The following is a 12,445-nucleotide window of genomic DNA, read 5'->3' on the forward strand; positions in this document are numbered from 1 at the left end:
AGGAACCCTCCAACCGCAAGGGATGAACTCGGATTTCACCAGTTTCCTCATTTCCCCTCCCCCCAGCCTGTCTCAGTCAAATCCATCAAATTCAGCACCGCCTTCCTAACCTGCAATCTTCTTCCCGACCTCTCCGCCCCCACCCCAGTCTGACCTATCACCCTCACCTTGACCTCTTTCCACCTATCACATTTCCGACACCCCTCCCCCAAGTCCCTCCTCCCTACCTTTTATCTTAGCCTGCTGGACAAACATTCCTCATTCCTGAAGAAGGGCTTATGCCCGAAACGTCGATTCTCCTGTTCCCTGGATGCTGCCTGGCCTGCTGCGCTTTTCCAGCAACACATTTTCACCCCAAATCCTATACCCAAAAGTCTGAGCAATGAAAGCAAGCTAAACACAGTCTTAACCACCCTGTCTACCTGTTGCACAAATTTCAAAGAATTATGTACCTGAACCCTTCTCTGCTCTACAACACTACCTAGGGCCCAACCATTAGTTGTATCAGTCCAGTCCTTGTTTGTATTACCAAAAATGCAATACCATACAATTATCCAAATTAACTCCCATCTGCCATTCCTCGAACCAACTGATCATAATTTCTCTGTAATCTTAGATAACTTTCTTCACTGTCCCACTGCACCCCAATTTTGGTGTTATCTGCAAATGTGCTAACCCTGCTTCCTATATTCTAATCCAAATTATTTATATAGACGAGAAATAAAAGAGATGCAGAAGAATCTAGATATTCTACTGCACAATCACAAAAGGATAAAATGCAGGTGCAGCAAGCAATTAAGGCTAATTAAACATGATCCTTTATTACTAGAGGAATTGAAAATTAATGATGTTCTGCTTCAGTTATCCAGGCATTTGAGAGACCATGTAAATATTGTGTACAGATGTGGCCTCCTCACTAAAAGAATGACATAACTGTTTTGGAAGTGATCAATAAGAGGTTTATTAGATTGATATTTGGAGTGAGTCCATGAGGTAAGGTTGGGTTTGTTTTAACTGGACGTGAGAAGAATGAGGCTTGGAAGTGTTACTGTAGTGTACAAGATCCTAAATTGGTTTGACAAGATCCTCTTTTGAACAGGCCCAGGACTAGAAGCTGTCGTTTTAACATGAAAGGATAACATTGTCACGACTGAGATAACAATATTATTTTTCTCTCAGAGGATTGTATGATTTTAGAACTCTGTCTTAGAAGGTGGTAGAGGTGGATTTGCTGACTATTTTTGGAGTGTAGGTAAAATATTCTGTTGCCCAAAAAGAATCTAAGGTTTACAAGGGTAGATGAGAATACGGAATTCAAAACATTAACAGATGATCCATAGTCTTATTGAATAGGGCAGGGCTATGCTAAAGAGGACAAATAATTCTACTCCTAATTTGTAAGTATGTCATATGTTAGGGCAGATGACTAAAAGGATTAATCAAGTCTTTGATCAATGCCTGCTTAAGTAACTTACAGGTTACAAAAGCAGATCAAAAAATTAATACCTGGAACATTTCTAATTCAATGATCTCATTCAGCGTACAAAAAGAGAAGTTGAATGGCCTTTTGCAAAAAGGACAGACTTGCAATGAAACACATCTAGTCTATTGTGCGATCAGTGTCCTCAATTTTCATAGAAAATCTTTTAGTGAGGAGCTTGATTTAAGTAAAGATACAGTACTTGAGTCATCAAATTTCCACAATGCTCCACTGAGAACTGTGTGCATAAGGGTCAATGTTTTGCCTTGCATTACCTCAGCACTTACAATACACTAAATGTTCAGACACTGACAAGGCAGGCTTCTGGCGCCTTTTAGTGCAATACAGGCTTATTCCCTCGTGGCACAGAAAAATGGAATTACACAGCTATTCACACACAGCACAGTATATTACTGCTGGAGCTGAATAAACTCATTCATGCATTGCCAAAAGGTTTTAGACCTCATTACAGACCACAACTATTTACTTCATGTCTTTTACGAAAATGTCTGTATTTATGTAACTAGTGGCTTGAGACTACATAATATTCAAGTCTATTTCAATAGCACTATTAGTTGAACATATCCAATGTCAGCTCAACCTTTCAATATAGAAAAGTAGACTGCAAATTTCTGAATCTCTTCCCAAACAAAATTAGTAAAGATTTGCACATTGTTTTACTGTAGTGGCTATAAAATTACCAATCACATAACTCTATTATATCCTTTTATTATAAACTATTAAAATAGATGGCAAATATGCAACCCTATATTTTCAATGTCATCTGCTGTTTGTGTTAGTTTAACATCAGGTTTCTAGCTTTCACAACATTATCCTTGTATTACAGGAGCACACACTGGGTCACAGTCACATTAAATACATTTACAAAAATAGAAAAATCTTTGAGAACTGATTTAAAGGAATTGTTTTTAAAAATCTGTACTACATTCAAATAAATGCGCAAAGTACAAACAAGCTTAAAAAGAACAATTCAGCTTACTTGACAGAATTACATATACAAAGAAGTGTATTTAGCAGCCCAACTGATTTAAAACAAAGTGGTTAATGTACAAAAGATAGCAGTATCAAATGTTGCAAAACTGACCTTGTGGCCTTTAATGGACACTGTACAGCTGACTGACAGGTTAATTAAATACTCAGTCCCTCCTTCTGTGTATGCTGGTCAGGAGGTTCATAGGTATATTTTATTACAGCAGTGAATGTTGGTCAGCTACTAAAGTAGGAATGAGCTCCGAACAACACCGCACAATAATCTCATGACCTTTTACAGTTTGAAACACAAACTACCAGAAATACTGGCAGGTGAATCAGCAACTGAATAAAGACACAAAAATGAAAAATGTTGGGGTGAGGCTGGCTGAAAAAGGAAACAATAACAATTTACGCATTTATGGCAGTTCTTAGCAAGATAAAGATGTTACAAATTAACAATTGTATTATAAAGCAAAATTTTACAGCGTCACAAAAGGTGACCAAAAGCTTAGTTAAAGAGCTAGATTTTAAGAATGATTCAGAGGAGAAAAATGTAGAAAGGCAGTGAGGGAATTTGAGGGCATAGGTCTTTATCAACTGGAGGCACAGCTGCCATTAGTGAAGCAACTAAAATTGAGGGTGCTCCTGATACCAGAATAAGAGCAGCATAGGTGTCCCTGAGATTAGCATTTTAAAATTGAGACAGATCTTGACTGAGAGTCAACCTGAGTCAGCAAGCATAAGGGTAGCAGTGAACAGGATTTAGTACAATTAAGGATACAGGCAGCAGTGTTTCAAATAATCTGAAGTTTACAGAGTAAATCATAGGAGACTGGTCAGGAATGTTCTTACCTAGTCCAATCTAATAAAGGCATAGAGGAGGTTTCAACAGAAAAGCTGAGGCAGTCACAGGTTCACAAGAGGATAGACGTAGAAATGGTTTTCATAATAGCTTAAGTGGTTGGAAACTCATCTCAGGGTCAAATATAACTCAGCCTTAGCATGTTGCCAGGTAAAGGAGAGTGAAGACACTGCTTCAGTCTTCCTTATATTGAAAAGGATGAAATTTTGAGCATGCAATGCTGGAAGTTAGACAAACAATACATTAATTCAAAGATAGTGGAAGAATCAAAGGTGATGATGACATTGGGTTGACAGTCCTCATATCACGAAGGGCAGCACGTGATTGCAAAATGGAATTCGGCCAAAGGTAAATCCCTTTATCAGAGCACAATGCTGGCACAGGGAATCGATGCCTGTGAATAATGTCAAGAAATTCTTATTTACCCTCCTCAAAACCTCAATTTTGAGCACCATTATTAAATCTTCTCTTCTTTGGGTTGTTAATGACCAAATGTTTCTTCAACTCAAGGCAAAGTGTACAATATCAATTTACGTTTTTATTAATGTTTTTTAAATTACAAAAATGACTGCACTTCAAAGGACTGAGGTGCTCTGAGATGTTAAGGCCATGAAAGTGCTATGTAATTGCACTTTTTTTCTCTAACCATAACAGTACATAAAAGTCTTGTCGCATGAATACATTTAAAAGTGTAGAAATAACATTAACTCCAACAATTACCTCAGTTTAACAATTCAGTAGCTGCACATTTTATTTTTTAGCAAACCAATAACAAACATCAAAGAGCTTGGCTATGAACCAGTAGAACAATAAAAACCTTTTAACAGATTTCAAATTGATATTCAACTAGCACAATTGTGAATCAAGAAATGTGCTGGACTGAAGTTGTTTTTTAAAATCAGCCTTTCAAAATTAAATTTGTTGCTCTAATTAAGTTGATCATATTTGTTTTGAGTCTATTAAGGGAAATATCAGACATATTACAACCCAGCCAGAGATACTAATGCTTAGTTTATAAAGGAAAATAGTCTGGAATCAAGATACGCTGAAGCACGGCGTTCCAGCAAATACAATAGTTTTTCCTGGAAAACTGATTATAAAGGAGTTCATGTAATGGAACATTACTCACAAATGTAAAAAAGATGAACTTTCAGATTCAAACTATAGATCACTCAACATTTGGAGAGCATATTCAGGCATGGCATTTTTTAAGAAGTCATTTCATTGGATAGGATGGACTGTCAAAATAATAACTCAATTTTATTCCATGCAAAAGGATATAAAAGGTTGAACACATCGGAGATCTTTATTGCAGTTAAAGAAAGGTGTTCCCATGAATTATTAGAAGGAAGTCTCAAAAGACAGCCCAAACGATCATTCAAAGAGTCTGTAAAGGTGGATAAATCCCCAGGACCCGATCAGGTGTACCCAAGAACTCTGTGGGAAGCAAGAGAAGTGATTGCTGGGCCTCTTACTGAGATATTTGTATCATCGATAGTCACAGGTGAGGTACCAGAAGACTGGAGGTTGGCAAACGTGGTGCTACTGTTTAAGAAGGGCAGTAAAGACAAGCCAGGGAACTATAGACCGGTGAGCCTGACCTCGGTGGTGGGCAAGTTGTTGGAGGGAATCCTGAGGGACAGGATGTACATGTATTTGGAAAGGCAAGGACTGATTAGGGATAGTCAACATGTGTGGGAAATCATGTCTCACAAACTTGATTGAGTTTTTTGAAGAAGTCACAAAGAAGATTGATGGGAGCAAAGCAGTAGATGTGATCTATATGGACTTCAGTAAGGCGTTCGACAAGGTTCCCCATGGGACACTGGTTAGCAAGGTTAGATCTCATGGAATAAAGGGAGAACTAGCCATTTGGATACAGAACTGGCTCAAAGATAGAAGACAGAGGGTGGTGGTGGAGGGTTATTTTTCAGACTGGAGGCCTGTGACCAGTGGAGTGCCACAAGGATAGGTGCTGGGACCTCTACCTTTTGTCATTTACATAAATGACTTGGATGCGAGCATAGAGATACAGTTAGTAAGTTTGCAGATGACACCAAAATTGGAGGTTGCAGGTTCATAGCTCCTTGAAAGTGGAGTCGCAGGTAGATAGGATAGTGAAGGCGGCATTTGGTATGCTTTCCTTTATTGGTCAGGGTATTGAGTACAGGAGTTGGGAGGTCATGTTGCAGCTGTACAGGACATTGGTTAGGCCACTGTTGGAATATTGTGTGCAATTCTGGTCTCCTTCCTAACGGAAAGATGTTGTGAAACTTGAAAGGGTTCAGGAAAGATTTACAAGGATGTTGCCAGGGTTGGAGGATTTGAGCTATAGGGAGAGGCTGAACAGGCTGGGGCTGTTTTCCCTGCTGCGGAGTCTGAGGGGTGACGTTATAGAGGTTTACAAAATTATGAGGGGCATGGATAGGATAAATAGACAAAGTATTTTCCCTGGGAGTCCAGAACTAGAGGGCATAGGTTTAGGGTGAGAGGGGAAAGATATAAAAGAGGAGAAAGTGAGGTCTGCAGATGCTGGAGATGAGAGCTGAAAATGTGTTGCTGGAACTTCCTGAAGAAGGGCTTATGCCCGAAACGTCGATTCTCCTGTTCCCTGGATGCTGCCTGACCTGCAAAGATATAAAAGAGACCTAAGGGGCAACTTTTTCATGCAGAGGGTGGTGCGTGTGTGGAATGAGCTGCCAGAGGAAGTAGTGGAGGCTGGTACAATTGCAACATTTAAGAGGCATTTGGATGTGCATATGAATAGGAAGGGTTTGGAGGGATATGGGCCGGGTGCTGGCAGGGGTGAGACTAGATTGGGTTGGGATATCTGGTGTGGACAGGTTGGACCAAAGGGTCTGTTTCCATGCTGTGCATCTCTATGACTCTAACCAGCGAAATCAACCATTTCGTCAGAAGCTTTGAACACAGTTAGTGGCATATTTCAGATGGATATTGCTGAGATATTTAGCTGCTGGAAGTAACATATTTGCAAATTCTAAATATTAAATATCAGAATGCTGGAACTAAGAGAACAAAGCAGTTGTTGTATTTGCTTCTGTTACATTGCGGTCTCTTTTCTCAACCTGTTAAATCCACAATGATTTTTGCAACCAATTTAATTTTCCTGCAAGCATTTTGGAAGGCAACCCTGTTTTAAATCTAAAGCCAGACATACAAATTAACCAATGCAATTCAGCATAATCAACCCCAACAGCACATCATCAATTCCCTTAAAATTCAAAAGGTCAAAAGATTGAAAAGTGGTATATTTTCAAAAAGGTGAGAACCCTTATAAACTTCATCCCCAGCATATACATATTCTGTCATTTGGTATTTCTGTATTGCACATGATGGCCCAGATTTTGCTGAAGTTAGTATCTTGCACTGCGCCACATGAACAGTTCCCTTGCTGTTCAGCTCAAATGCTGTAAATTACTGGAAATCAGAGCTGAGAACAAGAAAGCTGGAACCATGGTGAAACATGGGACCTATGGGTTAGCCATATAGAAGGAGATTTAAGGATTGAAAGGAAAAATAAAGAATGACAGAAGTCAAAAGAGTGAAGTTAGATGAAATTAAATACAAAATTCAAGTTTCTACTTGATCTTTCACGCCAGTAAAAGATTGTGGCAGTTTTTAAAAAACTGGAGAATTCTCCTCCATTCCCTAATTCATTCTTCAACATACATCATAAAAATAACTTATATGATTGTCTTCACATTGCTGCTATGGAATCTTATGCACAGATTGACTAACACACATTTAAAATTACACTTCACTGATTGTAAGTAAATTTGGGATGTCCCAGGGGCATGAAGCGTGCAACACAAATGAAAATCTATTTTTTTTATTCATCCCAAATTGACACACAATTTACACTTCAAGAACAAAACAGCCATTAAATACCGTTTTCCTAGCAAATTCTGGACCTAAACAAGTACATCAAGTAGTTGAGACAAAAGCAGTTGCGTCAACAATCAACAGAAGTCAAAATACATTCCAGGGGTTCTATGAAACAGATATTCAAAGTATTAATATTTCAGTCTTATGCCAATATTGTACATACTCATATTTAACAGTTAAATGCCATCTTCATGGTGCACATCACATTGTCGATCTTAGAAACATGCAAACATATACCTAGTACAAGTTGCAAATGTTTACTTCGGCCAACTGAAAGACTGATTTTAAAAAATGTCATTCAGGTTCCACAGGTACACAGACAGCCCCTTAATCTACTTCACACCATTATTTGACCTCCGCCACTGCCTGTATTCTTGGACTGTTCACTTGACATTCAGTCTTGAATGAAATAAAATTTCTACCAACTGTACAATAGGATGAATGTGGCTGCTGGTTTCAGCCTGCACAATAACTCTGTCCCTCGTATCTGCCTCAGGTGAAACCATACAGAGTCCTATCTGACTTAGAGATGATTCCTAACGCATATCCCTTCCAGCACCAAGACCATTCACTTTCCTGTCCGCATAATTTCCCATCTCCACTTCCTGAGCATATCTGCTGCAAAATACCTGGATGGTCAATGTACAGACTTGTACATACGAATGATTAATTCCAATCTCTGTATGTAAAGAAATGGAACTATACATATGTATGGCCTCACCAATTACATAGATATCTAAATAATTTTATGAATAAAGTATATTTTTGAAATAAAAAAATTTGCTGAAACTTCCAACCAGACTTTTGTGACCTCCAATCTCAAATATTTTAATGTTCTTCTGACTGACCTATCATCTTGCATTCTCCATTAGCTTAAGTTCATCCAAAATTCTGCATTTTTCCAAATTCTCAGTGTTCAGTGTACCTATCTCCCATACTTGCTTTCCTACACTGGCTCTTGGTCCAAAGTCTTGGTTTTAGAATTCTTAAACTGTCATGAAATTGCAAAATATGGACTTAGAACCCTATCAATATATTTATTACCTCAGATTTTTGTATGAAATTAAACATCTTTAAATCAGCCCTTCACTGTTTGAAACAAAGGCTGCAGAAGTCATCTGATCCAGAAGAACAGTAAAGTTTCAGAAAACCTCAAACATGGATTAGCATGTCTGGGAAGTTCTCCTGCAGAATTTCACACTTGCCATCGATTGAACTATCTGGGAAAAGCCTAAGAAAATAATCAGATGCCATCTTGACTGCAGAAACTGTTGGAGACAAAGAGAAACCATTTTACCAAAAAGGTGCTGGAGACCTGTTTTCTGATTCAGTGGCACCCTGATGCCCATGACATGAGAGATCAAAACCCCTTTCTAAATAGTGCACCAATAGCCAGCTGTCACATGATTGAAATTTGACAAAGAACTAACATTATACTCTTTTTTGTAAAGAACATCAAGCTGGTCTCCAAGTAACAACATCTTTCCCTGAAGAGTTTTATCAAGCTCGGACCCGATTGCTGTTACAAGTTGGAATATGTCACAGAGATACAGAATTCAAATATAAAAAGGAATTTCAAATGCAAAAGCACCCAGGCTGAGATGCAGTTTAAAACAGACTATTTCCTGGAGAACAACCAACCTACACTGGCCACAGCAATAGTGGATAACATTAAGATCAACATTTTCTATTATGGAACGTTTTTCAAAATCCCATTTCTTACCCCACCCACCCAACCACCACCCAGCTGGTAATGTTTCACCTAATAGTAACATTTGTCTCACAAGATTCAATACTTTAATACAGTCTTTATTTTTAACTGAGTGAGTTTACAATAAAATTAGCACCTTACTTCTAATTAACTCAATATCTAGCTGGCTTGTTTCTTCATAGCTTTACACATACATTAATCAACAACGAAAATCTTTTTAATTCTAACTCTGTCATACCAACCTCAGGAGTGAAGACAGAATTTTATCACCCTTCAGACTTAGCCATAACATTGCACGTTAAGGTTCACCCTCAGCTTATCCATTACCTATCACTGTAACGTCTGTTAAGTCTGCAACCTTGCAGAAGCCGCACATCAACTCTAATCCATTTCGCACCCCTTCAAGCCACCACTGGTGGTATGCAGGCAAGCTTTTAGCCAACCTCTCGAATTGCCCTTCCATAGCCAGCACCCCCTTTTTTCACAGCATATTTAACGAAGTAAACATCAAAGAGTGTTCACTGAAACATTATCAAACAAAATGTGACAAAGCCATGTAAGATACAAACCCGAGCAACCACACCTGATCAAACAAATAGGTTTTGTGGAGCAAAAGAGAACAGAAAAGTTTGCATCTGGATTTACGGAACTTGGGGCCTGCACTGCTAAAGGCACAGTTGCCAATGATGAAACTGAGGAAGCACTGGGGACTATTATTGGATAAGCAAAGAGATCTTAGAGATATATTGGGCTGCAGGTGTTTAAGAATATCAGGAATGTTTATAAAATGATTTCAAAACAATTATGGGAATTTTAAATTGAGGCTTTGCAGAAAACATTGGTCAGCCAAAACAAAAACAGAAACTGCTGGAGAAACTTAGCAAGGGGAAAGATTAATCAGAATTGCACAACTCTCAAACATTAACTCTGCTTTCATCCCATAGAAAATGCCAGACCTGCTGAGTTTCTCCAGGAATTTCTGTTTCACTTCCAAATCTCCAGCTTCTGCAGTTCTTAGTTTTATTTTGGTCAATCATCATGGCCAATGCATGGCCAAAGGATGGACAGGACTTAATGCAATTTAGATACAGGCAACTATGTTTCAAATGATTATATCCCATCCTAATATTTCCTCTTTTGAATTTGTGTCAAGTACAATATTTAAAAGCATCTGAAACAGGAAGGGTTAGAGGGATAGGGGCCAAATGCTGTCACAAATGGGACTAGGTCAAATTGGGTTGCATGGTCGGGGCAGACAATTTGGACTAAAGGTTCTGTTTCCTTGCTGTATGACTCTATGACATCACCTTCCTTCATTATTCTTGGGTCAAAACACCAAAAATCAACACCTTTTTTGAGAAACCAACACAAGGCTTGCAGTGATTCATACTAACCAACGGTTGGAAAACAATCTTGACTTTTCAATTTATCCTACTCAGTTAGCTGATTTCAGAAAAACAAATTAGGATAAGAAATTCATTGGTTTAAGTCATACTAAAAAAGCCAAACTGTTAACAGCCAAACTCAATTTGGGAACTTAATAGGTACCAATCAAATAAAATACAACAGTCAGTCAGAGACATATAGCACAGAAACTCATCCATGCTGACCAGTTATCCTAACCTAAACTAATTTAGACCCATTTCTAGCACCTAGCCCATATCCCTCCAAACCCTTCCTATTCATATACCCATCCGGATGCCTTTTAAATGCTGCAATTGTACCATTCTCCACCACTTCCTCTAGCAACTCATTCCATACATGCACCACTCTGTGAAAAAGCTGCTCCGTAGGTCTCTTTAATATTTTTCTCCTCTCATCCTAAACCTATGCCCTCTAGTTCTGGACTCCCCCACATCAGGCAAGAGACTTTGTCTATTTATCCTATCTATGCCCCTCATGATTTTATAAACCTCTATAAGGTCACCCCTCAGCCTCCAACGGTCTAGGGAAAACAGCCCCAGCCTATTCAGCCTCTCCCTATAGCTCAAATCCTCCAATCCTGGCAACATCCTTGTAAATCTTTTCTGAACCCTTCCAAGTTTCACAACAAGTCAATTTGAGAAAATTATTATAAATCTTTAATTAAATGCCAAATGTTTACTTTACATCAGACTTGATCTGATAACATTTGCTTGACCTCAAACATGAGCTAATGTTTCAGTATGTTTTGTTTTTATTTCAGATTGCTAGAATATGCAGTATTTTGCTTCTGTATTAATGGATCTTTCAGCTCAGTTCTTCTGAAAACAAGATAGCTTCTGAAATTAGTATGCCAATTCTGACTAAGAGCATTACAAATAAAAGATAAACCCACTTTTGTTTATGTACAGGCATAAATCAAACTACTGGAAACAATAATGCAAGCTTAATGAAGGGCCAACATTGTAGCTTAGAACATTTTAAAACAAACAATTTCATTTCTAAGCTTGCTTGCATTTCAGCAGATACATTTAGCAAGTTTCCTGTAGCACAAGTTTACAAAATGGTCTTAAATTGATATAACAAAAATTGTTTTTGCAATATTGTAGAGTTTGCAGGGTTTATTCATTTTGTTGGCATGAGTCTTATTTCTATCACAACAGTTGGTGCATAATCCCTCTGATAAGGTTTACTCGATAGTGTCACAATCAGTGTGTGCATAAACAAAAAAAACAATAAGGTGCAGTCAACAATTTACAAAGCAAACTTTCATTTTGGAATGAAGACAAAAAAAGCCAGAAATGCTCAGCAGGTCAGTTAAGATTCCACATTGATGATCCTTTATCAGACCATCCAGATAAAATGTTGACTCTTTTTCACGCCATTAGTATTGCCTGACTGTTGAATATTTCAAGCACTTTTTTTTATTTTAGATTCAAAGCATCTGTACTACCGTATTTTACTTTTTGCTTTCACCTCAGATACTACTAAAAAAGAACTTGTCTGAAACACCATATCGAGTTAATACATACGTTCAGTAGCAACTAACTTAATGCTTACACAACCCCTACCAATAGTAATCGGTTTGGAGAATGTGAACAGGATTTTTTTTTACTCTTATTAAATCAGGAATTTCAGACTACAAACATAATATTCCACATCTACCCAGAGAATCACTCTATAGAGTGAAATCGATTCGACCCGACTCTCCCAGGCCCCCACTATGTAAGTACCGATACTACCAGATTTATAATGAGAGCGCCCCACCCCCACTAACCGTTGCCTTCCTGACCATCCGCGACGACCACACCAGCACTAACAACGATCAAGACCAATGTGAAAGCGCGCGCCTTCGCCCAGATCTCGGAAACAACGCGCGCCTCCATCTTCTACAATGCCTTCAACTTGACCAGTGACATCAGCATCGCCGCACGATCTCGGCCCCACCCATTTCCCATCCCACACGCACACACATCGCCCCGCCCATTTCCCCCAAACCTCACCCATGTCGCCCCGCCCATTTTCCCCACACCTCCCCCAACCACATCCCCCCACCCATTTCCCCACACCT

General features: G+C 38.7%; 1 protein-coding gene across 1 annotated transcript in view; it reads right to left on the reverse strand.

Moving 5' to 3' along the window:
• The window catches only part of c14h5orf15 (chromosome 14 C5orf15 homolog), a 23,271-nt gene extending 10,960 nt beyond the window's left edge, over nt 1-12,311 (reverse strand). The window contains exon 1 of the mRNA XM_043703427.1: nt 12,152-12,311. Within this exon, the coding sequence (XP_043559362.1) occupies nt 12,152-12,260 (109 nt within the window). The 5' untranslated portion in view covers nt 12,261-12,311. The remainder of the gene's footprint in view (nt 1-12,151) is intronic.
• Between the last annotated feature and the right edge of the window lie 134 nt (nt 12,312-12,445).

Source organism: Chiloscyllium plagiosum, chromosome 14, assembly GCF_004010195.1.
Source record: "Chiloscyllium plagiosum isolate BGI_BamShark_2017 chromosome 14, ASM401019v2, whole genome shotgun sequence".
NCBI lineage: Eukaryota > Metazoa > Chordata > Chondrichthyes > Orectolobiformes > Hemiscylliidae > Chiloscyllium > Chiloscyllium plagiosum.